A 19,069-nucleotide genomic window follows, 5' to 3' on the forward strand; every position below is an offset into this window, starting at 1 on the left:
ATGAAAACAAATCAATCAGGCTTCACGCTGATCGAACTCATGATAGTAGTTGCTATTATTGGTATTCTTGCAGCAGTTGCAGTACCGCAATACCAAAACTACATCGCGAAGTCGCAAGCAGCAGAATCAATGTCTTTATTCTCAGGTGGTAAAGCCGCAATCTCTAACAACCTACAAGCGGGCGTTTGTACCACTGGTACGGAAGATACTGTTGTTGGTAAATATGGTACGCTAACTGTAGGTGGTGCGCCTTTAGCTACCACTGGTGACTTAGTGTCTAGCGGCTGTACAATGACTTATACCTTTAAAGCTGCTGCTGCAGGTGTATCAACAAAAGTTGCAGGTAAAGATTTGACTGTAACTGTGAATAACAACGGCACATTCTTCAAGTCTGGCGGCACCTTGGAAGATATCTTCCTACCTAAAGCTTTAGCTACTGCTGCGTTCTCTAAATAATAAAATTGCTGATAAAGCATTTTGGGACGTTTGAAAAAAAGCCACCTACGGGTGGCTTTTTATAAAAAATTCTAATTTGTTAGCTGTGCAGCATATTTCGCAAAATATGTATGACAAAAAACGGCATAGTTACAAAATATGCAAATTAAATACAAAAAAATAAACATGGTTTTTTAGTTGTTTTGGCTCATTTATATAAAATCGCTTATCACCTTTCTAAAAAACACTTTAAAAACAGTGGTATAGGTTTTGGTTAATATCTATTTAATAAGTTGGCATGTCTATTGCATTATAGTCATCAACTAATATTGTATAGTTACTAAGGAAATAGAAATGAAAACAAATCAATCAGGCTTTACACTGATCGAACTCATGATAGTAGTTGCTATTATTGGTATTCTTGCAGCAGTTGCAGTACCGCAATACCAAAACTACATCGCGAAGTCGCAAGCAGCAGAATCAATGTCTTTATTTTCAGGTGGTAAAGCAGCGATCTCTAACAACTTACAAGCGGGTGTTTGTACTACTGGTACAGAAGATACTGTTGTTGGTAAATATGGTACGCTAACTGTAGGTGGTGCGCCTTTAGCTACCACTGGTGACTTAGTGTCTAGCGGCTGTACAATGACTTATACCTTTAAAGCTGCTGCTGCAGGTGTATCATCTAAAGTTGCAGGTAAAATTTTGACTGTAACTGTGAATAACAACGGCACATTCTTCATGTCTGGCGGTAACTTGGAAACTATCTTCCTACCTAAAGCTTTAGCTACTGCTGCGTTCTCTAAATAATAAAATTGCTGTTAAAGCACTTTGGGACGTTTGAAAAAAAGCCACCTTCTGGTGGCTTTTATTATTTCTGTGAAAAAGAAAAGGACTATGAATAATAAGAGGAGAATAGCTATTCCAAAAAAACAATTATCAAAATTTTCTAATGGTCACATTGCATTGTTATTTGTTTTAAAAAAAGTAATTGCGAGTTATTGATTAACAATGATTGTTTTTAATAATAAAACACATTTTTACATTAAGATTAGTCGAGTTTGTATTAGTATATATTCATCCCAACCGCGCAATGCGAATATGTATATGAAATACGCCAAAAATAAACATTTCAGTAAAAATACAATTCAGCCTGATCCAAATGTATGGCAACATAAACCAAGTCCTGAAATAATTGAAAAATGCATCGCAATTGCGGACTACCCATACATTTCAAAAAAATTCGCAAAGAAATCAGATCATATCGATTATTCGGTAATTGATAAATACTTAAAATATTTTGAAAGTTACGATGATGCGATTATATCTGGGTACTTGAATGAGCGATCACCGTTATACATTCCTGTAATAGTAGATAGCCGTTTATATAAAGAGAAAATTTCCACGGAATATTCAAAGCTTATTCAGTTTTTTTATGAGGTGCAGTGTGCCTTGACTGAATTCTATGTCTACGTCAACCAGTTCCAGTATCAGTTCAGAAAAACCTTACTGCTTGTTATGAATAAGCACACAGTGAAGAACACGAAGCCATTCATGAATGATGATCTGCTAAAGCAATATGGCAATGAGCATGCTTACAACGTGGAGAATGCTAGTAAACTCATAGTCACCTATGATTTATATTTGCGTATTTCTTATGGTTTGAAAATTTTATTACAATACATATATACGACCGATAAGCCGGTTATTAGTAAAGATATTGAAGAGATTTGGATGATGTGTGGCTATTCTGAGCGAATGCATAAAAATTCCTACAATATTCTTTCAACGGCAAGCAATCGCATGTTCAGCAATTACAGTGCTAAACAGAATACATTCCTTCCTGATGTTGCTGAGAATATATACCAAGCCCTACTTGGGATGGGAGGGACGTATCAAAAAGAAGAGAGTGGCGTTATTACAGAATACACGTTTGATCGCCTATTTTCACCCAGTGAAAAGTACCAACAATACCTGACAAACATCTTTGCAAATGAGCGTTATCCTTCACGTCTATTGGGTTCTAATGCTGTCTTGCAGTTATCTTCTGACTTCCCAAATCCAATGCTTGTTGATAGCGGGATATTCTCATTTGAGTTATCCGTATTTTCTCACCGCGCAGATCATCAAAAATTAATTTATGAGCTTGTTATGTTTGGCGGAATCTATAACCACGTGCGCGACTGTGTAAATTATCCTTTGATTTTTCAGTTTGATGATAATACTGTGAATTCGACTAGTGATAATTCGAATTACTTACAGGAATTTATTTCATCATTTGTTAGAACTCTCATGGTTAAATTTGATCATATTCTATTTGAAAACAATAGTCGGGCTTTTGAGAGTCAAGTGAAGAAACGAATGACGGCTCAATTGCGTAATTAAATATAATCGTTGGCTTGGCTATAAATAAAATATCTGAATAATTTAAACTTATTGCTCTATTTACACGGTGTTGGAATATTTATCGTATAAGCTCTTGGCACAATGCTAATTGAGAGATTAACGGCATATACATTGGATTTGATATGGAAGTTGTTTATTCGATTTTGTTGGTGATGACGTTCGCAGCATGGGTGCTTTTGCTGCTTTCTATACCTATTACAGTTTATGAAGTATTTATTTTGAAGCAGGCAGATGAATACAATTACTCAAAATCAATGTTAGCAACATTGGGGCTTTGTTTGTGGACGTGGTTGCTATTGGAAATCATACAGATGAAAGGTTATTCCATTGTTATTCCTTTTTTAACTAATTGAGTTATACGGATTCCACTTTCACGGGAACCCGTATTTATTACACGTTACTTATAAGCGATGATTGCGCCGATAATCACCAAGATCACGGCAAAAATCACAGCTATTTTTAAAAGTGTCGAATTTACATTTTTATCATCAGTATTTTTTGCATCTTCTACACTGGTTGGTTGCGTACCCTCTATCTTTTCACTCGATTCCATCCCGTCTATAAGTTGTTCTAATTTAATTGCCTGGTACGCATAAGGTGATCCAATGTCTTCGACGAGAACATCCATTGCAAAGTTTTTAAGCTTTTTTTCGTGGTAGATGGTCATATACAGGCCATATAATGGATCTTCTTCATCAGCACTAATTCTAGCTATGACATAGTGCCAATAGTCTTTGTTTTCGTCTTCACCAAAAAAAGGTGCTCGTTTAATTTGCACCAAACTCCAAACCGCAGATCCTATCTCGGTCACAGGTGATGTGATGAGTTTCCATGAGTCATTGAATTGAGCTTTGTTTGTGTTAGAGCGAGATTCAGCAAAAGCACTATTAAGGTCTGCAATTTTGATTACGCTAAACTGATCCATCGTGTACTTTTTCTTATAAAGGTGATGGTATTTGCTTGCATCGCGGAAACCCTCTTGTTCATCAACTGAAACGGTTGCCAGGCCTAATTCATTCGTTCCGTGGTAACGGACTAATACAACATATGTCTCATTGTCAAAAAAATCGAAATTATCTGGATCAAAGGGTATAAATTTTGATTTAAGGGTGTCTAGCATAGCTCACTCGGCCTGAGATAATGTCTGTATTGCACTTAATTTACCTGAGAGTATATTGCATTTACAGAATATTTAAAGATTGAATTATGCTGATTCAAATAAATTGCAATTAAATTATTCGCGTTTAATTGGAGGGAATTGCAATTCGAAATATGATGTGCGGTACAATTGACTTAATTGAATAAACAATAATTCACGTAAATAGAAGCGAGGATGCAATGCAAGATATCCTAAATATAGAAAATATCTTTCAAACGAAATCATTAGCTATTGCAACGGATATATATTTATCGGAAAAACTCGATGCGCAAAGTGAATACAACATACAAGAGCTTGAATTATGCAATAACGCGATCAACGAAAAGCTAAAAGAAGTAGAAATAGGGCTTTCGCATGATGTTGTGGCAAATGATGTGTTAATTAAAAGTATCGTGATGAAGCTGCTGAATGTGTGTGTCGAGCTGCATCATGTCTATCAGTACTTTATTCGCGATGTAGACGTGTTGATTTCACGTATAAAGGCAGAGACTGAATTCAAACTTGGAATAACCACCCAATACCTAGCATATCTACGTTCTGGTGTTCTCTGTTTTGATTTAACTGATCGCTTACTCAAAATGTATGAGCATCGCATTTCTACCAAGCAGTCTCGCGCATTGGAGTGGATGTTATCGGGAAGATGTATAAAAGCATACCGTAACGATTGTGAGTTCTATCGATCTATGGTGCGTGGTAATAAGGACTATCAAAGCAAGGTCATAAGCCGTGAAGATGCTAAGCACAAGGTAGAAGTTTATCTTCCTATGCTTCTCAACCAACGCAATGGGATTGATGGGTGCAACAAGAATGAGTTATTCAAATTTATGCCAGTGGAACAGGTGCAATATATTCGAGAACAAACCACTAGCGCCTCTGATGCCATTCTTGCTGCAGGGGTGTGCCATGTTGAGTATACGGGGAGCCTGAATAGTGTTTTAGGCCTGGGTTATTCGTGTTGCATTCATGTGGGTAATCCTATAGGTGGGGTGGATTACTTAGAAGTGTTTTTAGAGCATGGCGTTTTTTGGAATTTTGCCAAGGGAACCGTAGAGGTTGATCTAAATACCAATGGAAGCCAAACGCGCAGTTTTATGTCAGGCCTATTGGCATCTTTAACCTTTATTTCTATAAATTATCATGATGTTTATTTTACAAACATTGATGAATTTTATTGCAGTCGATTCCTGTAGTGGAAACCAATTTAGCCTAAAATGTAATTAACCGTGAATCGAATTACAATTAGATGTGCAATTGATTTTGTTGTAAAAACAAAGTCAATTTGCAATCGCACCCCCCAAAAAAAATAATATAACTTACAAACAAACATTAAAAACAGTTTCATTAGAATGGAAATGTTCATTTAAAGTAATGTATATTATACAATGTAAACTCAATTACATTTATCGACCGTTATTCATTCCATTCTTTTCAGAATGTTCCAAGTCAAAAGAGGTCTGTGTGGAAATACAACAATTTGTTCAAGAATTCGGAGATGCCGCTGTCTCAAATATTCTTTCTGATATTCCTGAGTTTATTCAGGCCTATCCCAATAGTGCAGCTTATAGCACTACGCGCAATGCTTATGTTTTGACTCATGTAGAACAAAAAAAGCCCGGAGAAATCTACTTACATGAACTTTGGAGATATGCGAAAGAAAAAAAATTGAAAATACCTAAGACACCCAAGCAGAAGTAATTAATTTCGGCTAGAAATGCTCTGATTCACGTGTTTATTGATCCAAAGCTTTAAAATAGAGATGTACTTAAGAGCTGCTTACCCATGAGGGATGTAATGAATTCAAATGATGTTCAAGATCTGACAGATATTAGACCACGAATCATGTTCGCCGTGGTTGCGGTGTGTTTTTTAACCTTGGCAGGTATTTTTTATTTTTTTACTGAGGCCGATAACGCAAAGGTTGATGCTGCAGAAGTATTGACTTCAAATTATTCATCCATCCTTAGTCGAATTAACTATGGAAAGCCGAAGGAAAGCGCAGCGACGATAGTGGCGGCAACTAATGCGCTACAGGATGGAAAGATTACCAATGGCGAGTACAAGACATTTATGAGCGAATACACGCTTAAGTTAAATGAATTAGCTACTCAGGATTACGATAAAGCCCGCCATAAAGCAGATAAGGAAACGTTATTCAATATGCTAAAGCTTAACAACTGACTGTGTTTCGCATGAATAAAGAAATTCAGCCACGCCATTTACTGTTAGCAATAAGAATGACCGGGGGTCTAGGTTAAAATCCGAATTAATTAAAGAGATGGCACATGGTCAATGAATTAGAACTTCCTAGTTTTTCAAAACCTGTGACTAAGGAACAGGCTGTAGCGGTCTATGCCAATTGGGAAAATGGGGGATCGATGAGCTTCGTTGCAAGTAATGCTCAAATGTCCACCAAAAAGGTGTCTGAGATTATCATCAAGTTTCCTCGCGAGTGGAAGCCTGACGTAGCTGCCTATAGACGTAATCATTTTTTTAAAGATTAGGAAAGTAAAAGTTTATGAATACTTATTCTTACGTTCAACAAAATGGCATTGAGCTTGGTAAGGCCATCATGACTGCTGCACCGAGTTGGGCTGCTGAGTACTGCTTAAGAGATCAAAACTATCTGAATTATGAGGAGACTGATCCACCTGCGGCGTTTTGTGCGAGCTGCCTGCACTTGCCTACATTAGAGCAGGCTATAGCTGATTTTGAATTGGTATTGAAATTGGGCGGTTTGGATAAGGCCAAAGATAAAATCCTTTATGCCAAAGAGAACGATCATGAAACTATTTCAGTTCCCGTGGTGATAGATGGGGGAAAGGGGCTTGGTTGCTTGTATATCGATACTTTAGAAAAAGCGGTCACTCGAATTACACAAAACCTAAGCATAGAGGTTAATACAGCCCCTCTGTCTGATAGCCAAAAGCCGCAGTTTAAAGTAGATGATGTGGTTGTTCCTATTGATGATCATTGGGGTAAAAGCCCGAATGCCGTGACAGTCGTTGCTATCGATGGAGAGTTTGATTTTAAAGGCCGTAATGCAACGGGTTTAGAGCGCGAATTCTGGTATGCAACGAGTGAGTGGCGACTTGCTACCGATCAAGAAAAGAAATGGATGTGCCGTATCAATGTATCCGAATAAATCCCGCCGTGTATATCAATTGCGCCCCTCGCAGATTAAATACCAGGAAGAAAATAAAATTTTATTCAAACTTCGAGATGGTACTGCTGTTTTTCGTGGCGATACGTTGTATGTGCATCCAAGCTTTATTAAACGCGCAGGTCTGACCGTTACTGCAGAGTTTAAGCCAGAGGGGGGCACCGTTGTTACGCGATCTGAGAATGGAGCTGTTCCTCAATTGCCAGTCAATCTACTGTCAAAGACTCCGTACCCGAATATGGAGATTAAAAGTTTGATTTCAAAATCTCTAAACATTGATATTTGGGAAGTAACTGAGCGGGATGTATCGATTTATAAGCTAGGTAAGCGATTAGCCGGGACTGAAAGTAATGGTTAATCAAACTGGATTAGTAGTCTAACAATAGGCTCTATCCGCATGAACTATACAAACTTTTAATAGGAACGATATGATGAGAAATAACAGACTAGGGGTGTATGTACTCTTTGCTATTTGTGTTCCGATTTTAGTGATATTTGCCTTGAATAATCACCAAAATAAAATTGGTAATTTAGAAATATCAAATGAATATTATTCAGATATTCTGCGCCGTGTAAAAAACCAACAGGGTAGTGAAGCAGGCCGCCAGTTCATTTTGAAAGTAAAGGATGCATATTCTAATAATGAAATCAGTGTAGAAGAATACCGCTTTTTAGTGGGTATGAAGCCTGATTTTACCGTGATAGAAAACCCTGCGAAAGCGGATCGCTATGCCCGTGAACGCGCTGAACTCAAACAGATTTTAACTACTGTAGAGTAGGCGGGCATAGAACTGATGAGAATGACGGAAGAACAATATTTAGAATTGCTTACTAAGAGCGGATCTAAAACGAGATCAAACCCTAAAGCCATAGCAGTCGCAGGCTTAAGTGAAGAAGAACCTAAGCAACCTAAATACCGTAACAACAAAGTTGAATACGATGGGCATGTCTTTGATAGTTGGAAAGAGTGTAGGCGTTACCAAACACTTTACCTCATGCAAAGGGCAAACTTAATTTCTAATCTGCGCTTACAGGTTCCTTTTGTTCTTGAAGAGGCTGTGATCCTTAAAGGTCGGAGAAAGCCAGATATGCGATACTTCGCAGATTTCACATATACCGTGGTGAAGACGGGAGAGTTTGTTGTAGAGGATGTTAAAAGCAAAATGACAAAATCTCTGTCGGAATACCGCAATAAGATGCATTTATTAAAGGCTCGATACAATATCGAGATTGTAGAAATTTAATCGCAAACCGCATTAAATCATTGGTTATTTTAATTAAGGAAATATTATGAGCACCACAAACTTTCTAGCGCAAATGCAAGCGTACTATGGTGAAGTATATACATCGCATGAATCAATCACAGAAATGCGTCCGTATGATTACATCTGTTACCTGCAGAAGCAGTTCAACCACGTAGAAAACAGTATTAACTTCAATGATAAAACCAGTGCACAAAAAGCGTTTGATCTTTTGGAGTCTGAACACAAAGAAACGCTTGATGCAATCGCTGAAAAAGACATCGTGTTATTACGTGATGGTATTGCTGATCAATTAACAATTGCACATTTCCTGGCATTTGTAATTGATGGCATGTTTGATCTTTCATCCGACCTCTTGGTGAATCCCACAAAAACAATTTCTGAATATCGTCAACAGTTAGAAGAAGCTTTCAAAATCTTTAAGCAAAGCTTTATGGGTGATGATGTAGAAACGGCAAATGCGGAATTAGCGAACTTTATAACTGCAGTTTTAAGCTTTCCACTTGAAACCAATATTAATAGTGAAGATGATCTGCTCAGCGTAACTTTTTCATCACTAAGTAAAGTTTGTCCTAACCAGGATGTGGCCGATAAAACGTTGAAATTTTACCAAGACAATAAATACGATGTGCATATTGCACCGGTGCCAAATGGCTTGGCTATTTTTGTTTCGAATGATTGTGAAATTGAAGTTAAGTCTAAAAGTAGTGTGCGTACTGAAATTGTGCCAAAAGGCAAATTCTTGAAGTCAATTTATAAACTAGAGCCGTATTTCAGTGAAATTGAATTTAAGGCTCAATGGTAATTTTTCAATCCTAGAAATTAATAAGGTGTGGCTCGCGCCACACCTTCTAATAAGCTCTTCATTCAATTAAGAACTACGTTCAGCTTATTCACACTCCCACGCATGACAATACTAAAAAAAGCAGCCGATACAGTCAAGCTGCACGGTGGAGGTGCTTTCCCAGTATCGCCGTGGGAGAGCTGTATTATGTCAATTAAAATAAAAAATAACAATTGATACGTTAATTTCACGCAAATGTTAGTCGGTTTATAAATCAATTTTTCAAGTGCGCTAAGATTAATCGTCGCTTAATTAAATAAATTACTTTTATAAGGATAAGGTGTTAGCCATGCCCATTTATGATGTTTTAGAGCTTATCTTTCATCGGTTTAATAAAGACCTATTTGAGAGTGCATTGGGATCTCGCTTAGATTTAAACGATATTGTTTTTACTCTTGAGCGTAAGAATAAACAAATTGGCCTGTTGTCTTATAAACAATTCAAAAAAGTGGAAGATGGAGAAGCTTCTTTTAAGCATGAAATTAGTCTAAACCCAGAATACTTCGCAATTGTTCCAAAAATTGATGTTCTCCGTGTTTTCTGCCAAGAATTAACTCGCTTATATCGCTATGTACACGGCGAGAAGAAGAAAATGAAGACTGACCATTATGATGAGCACTTTGGCGAGTACATGATGACTATCGGGCTTTATCCATCCAATACCGGTTTAATTGGGGGCAAAGAAGTCGGGAAGAAGATGTCGAGCTACATTCTCCCTGATGGTAAGTTCCTTAAGGTGTGCAATGAACTGGTGGAGGAAGGCATTCTACTGAACTGGTTTGATGTAGACATGCCAAGTAAGGCATCTGTCGATGATATCTTAATGCGTGTATACGAAATCAATGAAGCACTTGGTGATGACTTGTCACCAGTGTTGTTAGAAGTCCCTTTGCTGCAAAGTAAGAATATTGAGTCAGAAAACCTTTTACTGTGTCTTGAGATCAACCCAGAAACCCAAAAAATTGAAATTAACGAATCTAAAGCAGCAATGCATCTGGTTATCACAACAACTGATGATGATTTTGAGGATTTTTATGATTTTGAGGATGACGAAGACGATTCTCCAACGATTGGGCGTTTAGATGGCGAGCGAGAGTGGGGGGAAGATGATTTCATTAATAATAACTTGGGTGTGGGTAAAACCATGCAGTACACCAGTAGCGATTATGATGATGATGAAGACGATGGTTTTGAGCCAGTCCAAATCGCCGTGGTATCTAAATCAGCAATGGCTGATGTCATCGGAATAGAACCCCCCAAACAAGTAAAAACAAAGACCAAATTCAAGTACACATGTGGCTGTGGACAATCTGTAGTTGGTGATCGTGAAAACATGCGTTTCCGTTGTGATTCTTGTCAATTGTCTTTCCGATGTGAAACGGAAACGCTTGAGTCTGTTATTGGTGCCGTAGAGCAGGGTAATTCAAAGTTCAAAATTAACGGTTTTGATGAAACTCATGAGGCTAACAAGCTCGCAGAAAGCCATACTGACCCTTCTCCTGATACAACCGTGGAAGAGTCAAATGGTGATGATGTTTCTCAAGCTGTAGGATGATGGGGGAAAGGTAATGAATACGCAAAAAATTGAGTTATCGAATGAAGATGTTCAGGTGTTACGTTTGCTTGGAGATAGCATGAGCCATATTCGCGGTATTTGCAGCCGTGGACATTGTGATAGCCTTAGCGATAAAGAAAAATTAGTGCTAATCCATAAAATAGCGGATACCAGTCATAATCTACCTCATGTATTGGCACAAGGTGGCAGCAACTCTAACATTGGGTTTTTAATGGCTTCTGTAGCAGAATTGAGGGCGTTAATTGATAACGAAGAATATGCCAAAAAAGTCCAGTATAAAAACAGCAAAGAAAAAGCAGCTATTCATTCTGTTTTCTGTCTTGGATCTCTCGCTATCGGGCTAGTCATTGCAGCGACATTGCCCCCTGGTGAAGATGTGATGCCAAACCGAATCTATGAATATATACAGGCGTTTTTATATGTTGTCTTTATGGGTGGGTTTTTATATCACCTATACCATTCGTATATGGAATATAAAACCGTAAAAAAACTGAAAACCTCTATAAACTAATCTTTGGGGTAATTTGATTAATATCAGATTACCCAAAACCACTTCGACCAAATTGCCCCAAATAAAGTATGAAAGGTATTCTATGAAATATGCCAAATTTAGATCACATGATAAAAACACAATTCTCCCTGATCCCAGTCTTTGGAGACATAAACCCGAATCAGTCATCATTGAAATTTGTAATTCAATTGCGGAATATCCACATCTTGTAAAATCATTCGCTCCAAAAAATCAAGATATTGATTATGCTAAAATAAAAAAATACAAAGAATTATTCGATATTTATGATGATGCTTTGGCGGAATACATGGATGAGGGTTCGTCTTTATACTTATGTAAATTGATTGATGAACGTGTAAAAAATCGAAATGTCATGTCTGATGAATTCAAACAACTCATTCAATATTTCTATGAGGTTCAATGTGCTCTCACCGAATTCTATGTGTACATAAATCGATTCCACTTCCAATTCAGAAAAACCATGCTGCCACTCTTAAGTGAAAGTATCAAGATGGCTATTAAACCGTACCTAGATGACGAGTTTAAAAAGAATACAGGATCAAATCAGCTTTATACCCAACAGAATGCAGAGCTTGTGGGGATGGTGTATGAGCAATATTTGCGTCTTGGATATGGTTTGAAGTTTATGTACCAATATGCCTTTTCTGATGAGAATACTATCATTACCCAAGATATCGAAATGCTTTGGTTGCTATGTGGCTATATGCACGCTAATTACGATCATCAAATAAACAGCATGAAAAATAGTGTTATTGATGTATATAAGGAGGAGACCACGCAAAAAGATTTACTATTTGTTGATATTCTTGAGCAGTTTATTTTAACTTTAACCTCTGTGGGCGGATCATATAAATATGAAACCGAAGGTGGCTACGCAAATGAATGTACCATTGAAAATTTTTTCAAGGTACATGATGAAGAAACCCAGAATCTAAAAGATCTCTTTGAACAAGGATACTCTGCATTGAGTGAGTTGAACGGCAATGCTGTGATTAAACTGACTTCGGACATATTAAACCCGTTTTTGATCCCAGATCATTTCTACTCCTTTGAACTATCGCTATTTAGCAATGGGGAAAATATGGAGAACTTAGTACCAGAATTTATTTTATTTGGTGGTATTTATAACAATTCTTTAGATTGCATAAGTTATCCTCTTGTTTTTGATGCGTCTCTTGATTTAGAACCTATAGAATTATCAAATTTATTGAATGATCAATTTACTGAATTCATGAGATCAATCACACACATGATAATGGTGAATTACCCATATGTTTATTTTGAAAATAATCAAGTTGCTTATGAAAACCAGTTCAAACGCCGTATTGATATAGCAAATCATAACTAAACACCTGCAGCTCCAATCAACAATACGGTTTGGGGCTGCTAAGTGTGGTAAGTGCCTACAATAAGATACTGATATAGATGTCGGAACTTTAAATAATTTTGCGAAAAGGTACTCAATGAGGGAACATGAGGTACAAGCTAAGACAAATAATGCGAATCCAAATACCTGTATGATGAATACAGGTATTTGGATCATACTAATGATGAATTAACGTTTTGTAGCTACATCCCGGTCATTTTTTTATTTGTTCAATCGTGCCATTCTTTTCCTTAAACCTCATTGCAGCTTCAATTAACGTATTTACAATCTGCTTAAAAATCAGTTCAGGATTATTTTTTTTCATCAATAGATATGCACGCCAGATAGGACTAAATTCAAGCTCACGGTCGTAACCGAACAAGTATAGATAATGACTCCACACCTTCTTGAATACTGTTGATGGTCGCCCCATAAGTTGACCATTATTACCTCCCCAATGGAAGGTCTTGTTAATTTGATATGAACATTCTGAACAAGCAAGCACTACAGGACTATCTGTATTTAATTTTAATTTCCGATAAGGGAAGTAACATTCTTGCCCACAATCACATGATGCGACAGCGAAGGCATCAGCATTACCACTTACATCTTTACGCCGTGCTCTATCGACAATAACCACATAACCAAATCGCATTCCAAAATACTTCTTGTGGTAAGCCGGAACCTTATCCTTATCCAAGCGATTAATTTCATGGGTATAGGCGTTTCTAACATCTGTATTTAATGCCTTTTTAAACACCACTTTTGTAGGCGCTACATAACCTAATATTTTCCATGCTTTCTCTGCTGTGACCAACTCACCGTGCTTCTCAAATTCACGCCGTATGATTTCATTTTCAACACATTGACATCTGTTGCAACTATAATATTGGGTCTCTTGTGGTTTATGTAATGTCTTATAGTTGAATAATGAATACATGCCACACTCACAACGAGCAACTAAGGTTGCTTTATTTGTCGAGTAATCGTATATATCCTCTGTTTTTAGGATGCCTACAACTTCATACCGATCAATGCGTACACCGATCATTTGAGAAATATTTCGATTGTGCAACTTAGCGGGAACATCTTCCAGATTAATAAGTTCAGGTCTATGTACATAGCAATTGACGAGATTCTTGCGAATGCCACCTTCAAATATTTTGGGGCTAACTAGCTGATTCTTATCCTCACTCAAAGCAAAGTGTTCTATTGAGTATGCGTTATATTGGTAAGTCAGAAACTTTAATTCATCAATTGATAACTTTTCCAAAGTATTGATGCTACCTACATACGTTCTAGCCGGATCAGTAAAGTTAACAATGGATAAGTTTTCTCCCCCAAATATTGAGCAAACAACTTTGTCGGCAAGATTCACTCGATTAATCTCCCAAAACTGTCTAGAAAACCCGTTTTGTGTTAACCCACACTCTGAACAAGCTAAGATGATGTTTTCTTTTTGGAAATTGGATGCCTTAATAATGCAATATGCGCCACAATCACATTGACATACTATTGGGTTCAGCTTTGGTGAGAGAGTCCCATCTGTGATGAAACCAATAACGGTAAGCAGTCCCTTTTTTTTACCAATAATATCCTTGAATTCGCGCTCTTTGATACTGTATTGGCCTGTCAGTTTGATTTTTGGCTGTTCTATATAGTGATTACGGACTAAATTCCTAGCATAGGTTTTTTTAGGAAAACCATCTTTAAGTAATTGGTCTATTTGGGATTTGTATAGATGATAATCGGGATGTTCAGTGTAGTGCATTATAGCTCCTTACTATATTGACGACTCAGAAAGCTTCCAGGCTTCCCCAATCGTTTTCATAAAAATTTGTGACCCTATATTAAATGTTTTCCCTGAATAAATTGTATGCCTTTATTTTAAAGGCTTATCAAGGAATGGGCTTGTATAGGTTATCAAATATTAGTACGGTGCATACCTCACCAATATTAATAATTCTATTTGATCATCCGGTTCGGATTATTCAGAGGTCTTATCTGATAAAAAGGCTTTAGGAGTTGGAATACTACTAAGCACTTCTGATTCGATACGCTCTTGAGCAACTAGTTTATCCGAATATAAAGCCAGTTCGTTCTTTTCTTCCGCAGTAAGTATTCGATCCTTGAGCAACAACCGGGCTTTTTGATCAAAAGCATCTTTACTTTCTTGTGATGATAATTGCGACTTAAGCAGGGCAATGCTCTGTAATTCATCCTGACTTACTGTAGTAAACTGATCGTAAAAAAGAATGCCTAGTACGAAAACACCGGCAAATACAGTTGTGATTTTATTAAATTTGGAAAATTTCCGATTAAAATATTTATTCCTAGAATCAACGTTAGCTGATGTATCGCCGTGATTTATTGTAGACATTAATCAAATACCATTTACCCAAAATTAAATGCTACCACAGGGGTTTTTTTAAAATCTAAATGAAGGGTAAAACTGGATAAACTAATGTAAAAACCCAATATTCAATCATCACTATCCATTTTTAGTATAAATTTTCAACTGGCCTGGGTGAGAAGCAATTAAATGAGTCCAAATTAGGCCTGAATTGTAATTTTTGAAGAGCTATTTAGTACGATAGGGCTACTGCAAAAGACAATTTTTTTAAATGCCAATCTCAAAAACCTTCCTCGGAAAAATCAAAATCATATCGTGAGACTTATTATTTAATATTAAGGATTTCTATATAGTACGATAGAGCATGGGGTAAACCCAATTAATTAGAAAATAAAAAACGTGATCAAGGCAGTAGGGCGGGTTCCAAAATTTTTAACTAATTTGCAATAAGGACTTTATAGAGAAAGGGTTAATGGACAGATTGCTTCTCGTCATTTGCCAATTACCTTGATTCATCTGACTTGCGCCTAAAGCAAGCGTTTTTTTCCCGAATTTACTGTGAACTTCCTCAATAGATGACATTAAACTTTCATTTCTTTTAATGTCTTCTGGATCGGTTAGCAAATCATAATTATGCGTTGTCTTAGACTCCAAAAATGTTAAGCCAACACCACATTTTTTAAAGTTCACGCCTGATTGATAGATGCTATCTGTAAGTCTTGCAGCAGCTTTGCTTAACTCTAAAAGGTTGTCAGTTGGAGTGGGGAATACGTATGAGCTTGATTTGCTGTAATATGAGGTGTTTTTATCAAAATAATTTGAATTAGCAAATGTAGTGATACAGCCGCATAAGGATTTATCATCTCTCAGCCTTTTGAAAGCATCCTGCAAGTGATACAACAATGCGTCATTGAGTTCATCTCTGGATGTAACATGCTTGGGGAATGATCGGCTTGATATAATTTGTTGTTTCGGTGGTGGCACGCTTTCTAATTCTAAACAAGAAATACCACGAAGCTCCAACACAGTGCGCTGCAGTACAATTGAAAAATACTTTTTTATAATCTGATCATCAGCACACGCAAGATCCAGTACTGTATTTATATTCATCTCTTTGAGGCGTTGTGAAATTCGAGTACCAACACCCCAAACCTCACCTACATCAATTTCCGAAAATACATGCTCTTTGCTACATAAATCAAATGCGTTTAGATCGCACACACCGTTAAAAAAAGAGTTTTTCTTTGCTATGTGCACTGCAACTTTAGCCTCTGTTTTTGATCTGCCTATACCAAAGGATACTTTTAATCCTAGCCATGAGTAAATTCTCGTTCTAATGTCCTGGCAGTATTGATAAGGGTCAAATAAAGACTGATAACTTGTTAAATCGATGAAGGCTTCATCTATAGAGTAGTTCTCTATATGTGCTTCCGAAGCAAAACCTTGCAAAATTTTATGAAATCGCCTGGACATTTCTCCATACAATTCATAATTACTAGAGAGAACCTGAACGTCATACTTAGTAATCAAATCTCGGATTTTAAATATTGGAACGCCCATCTTTATTCCAATGTCTTTTGCTTCTTGTGATCGAGCTACTACACAGCCGTTATTATTGGAAGAAACTATACAGGCCTTTCCAATAAGTTTTGGATTAAAAACTCGCTCACAAGACACATAAAAATTATCAAGATCACAAATAATAAAAACTTTATCTTTACGCATAGAAATCATCGGGAACGTGCATTTTTAATAATGTACGTAACAACCCCCCAAATAACCAATTGTTGTTCATCTTGGAAATGAATGTCCTTAAATTCTGGGTTTTCTGCTTTTAAATATACGGAGGGCTTAAGCATTAAACGCTTAACAGTGAAATCATTATCAATCAGAGCAATTACGATATCCCCATGATTAGGGGTGATACTTTTATCTACAATTAACTGATCATTAATGTCTATACCGGCTTCAAGCATAGAACGCGAATTAACCGTTACAATAAATGTGGCTAATTCATTAGTGATTAATATATCGTTGATGTCTACTTGACGATCTGCATAACTCTGTGCCGGAGAGGGAAATCCTGCAGATACAGCATCTATTGATAAAGTTATGTTTTTTGGTGACTTTTGGACAAGTTTATGCCCAATTGTTATGTTGTTAAGTGGTTCAAAAATTGAGTTGATAATTTGGCTAGGTTTGCCTTCTTTTCCCATCAATCCTTGGAGATTAGTCCACGCCTTGGGTGAAAAATAGATTTGAACTCGTTTGACCATGACTCTTCCTACGCGATATAGCGTGCTTGGTAGAATGAGTAGTGTAAGACGGATTAGAAACAAAGAACAGCCTAGATAAGATCGAGTTTTCTGATCGTACAAAACCCATAGTTTTAACAATTTGTTGTCACTAATTATTAATAAAATCTCTAATATTTTGAAATGACTGAAATCCTGTTGAAAAATATAGGTTGTTTTCTTAAATTCGCAATCTAATTCTATTAAAGAATGCATGATATTTTTTAAATTGATTAACAATTAAAATCAAATAAATGTAGGTTAATCTTTGGGACATTTCTATTTAAGGTCTTTCAAGAATGATATTTATAAATACAGATTTAATATTTGTTTTTGATATGTATGTTGATATTTCTAGATTAAAAATAGTCATTGATAATTATAAAATCAATTTAAAATTCGCTACAGAACTTTAGTGTTTTTGAAAATAAATTAGATATTTTTATAAAAATGAAATATCATATATGTATATTTATTACTCATAATATTTGTTTGAATTTGAAGATTAGGAGGGAGTAATGAAATTTTATGAAGATTTGCAATATGCCTTTGATTTTCTTAATCGGCAATTATTCAATGATGAATGTGTACCTTGTTTAATTACACTTCAACGGCAAGCTAATTCCCGTAGTTATGTGTCTTATGACCGTTTCGTAAAATCAGATAAGTCTGATTATTTACATGAATTGGCTTTAAATCCAGAATACTTTGGGGTGAGACCAGTCTTAGATATTCTTAAGGCAATGTGCCATGAGATGTGCCATATTATTATCTATCAACGTGGCCTACATAGTGTTAAGACCTACCACAATAAACACTGGTCAATGCTTATGGAATCAATTGGTTTAATACCTAGTCATAATGGACGTATTGGTGGGAATAAAGTTGGTCAGAAAATGGAAGAATATCCTAAACCTGATGGATTGTTTATCCGTGTATGTAATGACTTATGTTCTTCTGGCACCATTCTTGAATGGTATGACAAGCAATTTCCAAATCGAACTTTTAAGCATGAAATTGTTAATGAATTAGCATTTGTAGATACAATGCTTAGCTCAATTCAAGTAAATGCACAATTACTGAAAGTACCTGTAATTGATAATGGTGATTTCAATACTATGTTTCCATTGGGGACTAATAAAGCCAAATTCACACCTAAGAAGCCAGGGCAGAGCAAATTAAAGTATTCTTGTAGTTGTGAGAAGAAGAAAAATATTTGGGGTAAGTCGGGTTTGGATGTTATCTGTAAAGAATGTTTGCAACCATTCGTGCAGGAATCTGATTTGAATGTTGCTTAGCAAGTAGATTATTAAGTAGGTGGTGAAAAGGCTCTTAATCAAGAGCCTTTTTGTTTAAATTGCCTGTAAGTTTAATCAATTCTTATTCGTGCTGCTAATCTTTAATAATTTGCTTGCACAAATATCTCTGAATAAGAACAATAGCAAAACTAATACCCAATAAGAATCCTGATAAAGCGGCTACAATTATGACTGCATAACCAGTAGTTTGAAGTTTTAATAAAACGGGTATCAACATAGAAAGTAAAAGCGCGATAGTGCTGTTAATTTGAATGAATGTTGTAAGCTTACTGATCAACAAAAAAAGGGTATTGTTCTGACGAATTTTAGCTTCATTATAATTTGGGAATCTCATGTTAAATTTCTCTTAATCTGAACCCATTA

General features: G+C 36.3%; 2 protein-coding genes across 2 annotated transcripts; one reads left to right on the forward strand and one right to left on the reverse strand.

Moving 5' to 3' along the window:
• Positions 1 to 456, forward strand: LOC114357254 (fimbrial protein-like). The gene has a single exon (XM_028310776.1). It carries the CDS (start codon positions 1 to 3, stop codon positions 454 to 456), a length of 456 nt encoding a protein of 151 aa, XP_028166577.1.
• A 14,271-nt stretch (positions 457 to 14,727) lies between these two features.
• Positions 14,728 to 16,203, reverse strand: LOC114357255 (protein UmuC-like). Its single transcript, XM_028310778.1, has 2 exons — positions 15,600 to 16,203; positions 14,728 to 14,969 (listed from the first exon to the last, which is right to left on the reverse strand). Exons 1-2 carry the CDS (start codon positions 16,201 to 16,203, stop codon positions 14,728 to 14,730), a joined length of 846 nt encoding a protein of 281 aa, XP_028166579.1.
• Between the last annotated feature and the right edge of the window lie 2,866 nt (positions 16,204 to 19,069).

Source organism: Ostrinia furnacalis, unplaced genomic scaffold, assembly GCF_004193835.3.
Source record: "Ostrinia furnacalis isolate ACB-3 unplaced genomic scaffold, ASM419383v2 OfSCF3086, whole genome shotgun sequence".
In the NCBI taxonomy this organism is placed as follows: domain Eukaryota; kingdom Metazoa; phylum Arthropoda; class Insecta; order Lepidoptera; family Crambidae; genus Ostrinia; species Ostrinia furnacalis.

Excerpts from the sequence above, each read along its gene's own strand:
- LOC114357254 (XM_028310776.1), top strand. The coding sequence starts at position 1 with ATGAAAACAAATCAATCAGGCTTCACGCTGATCGAACTCATGATAGTA.
- LOC114357255 (XM_028310778.1), bottom strand. The coding sequence starts at position 16,203 with ATGAATATAAATACAGTACTGGATCTTGCGTGTGCTGATGATCAGATT. Across the intron at positions 14,970-15,599 it reads CGCAAGTCAGATGAATCAAG|TAAGTCAGGATGAATTACAG; the intron begins GTAATTGGCAAA and ends AGTTTACTACAG.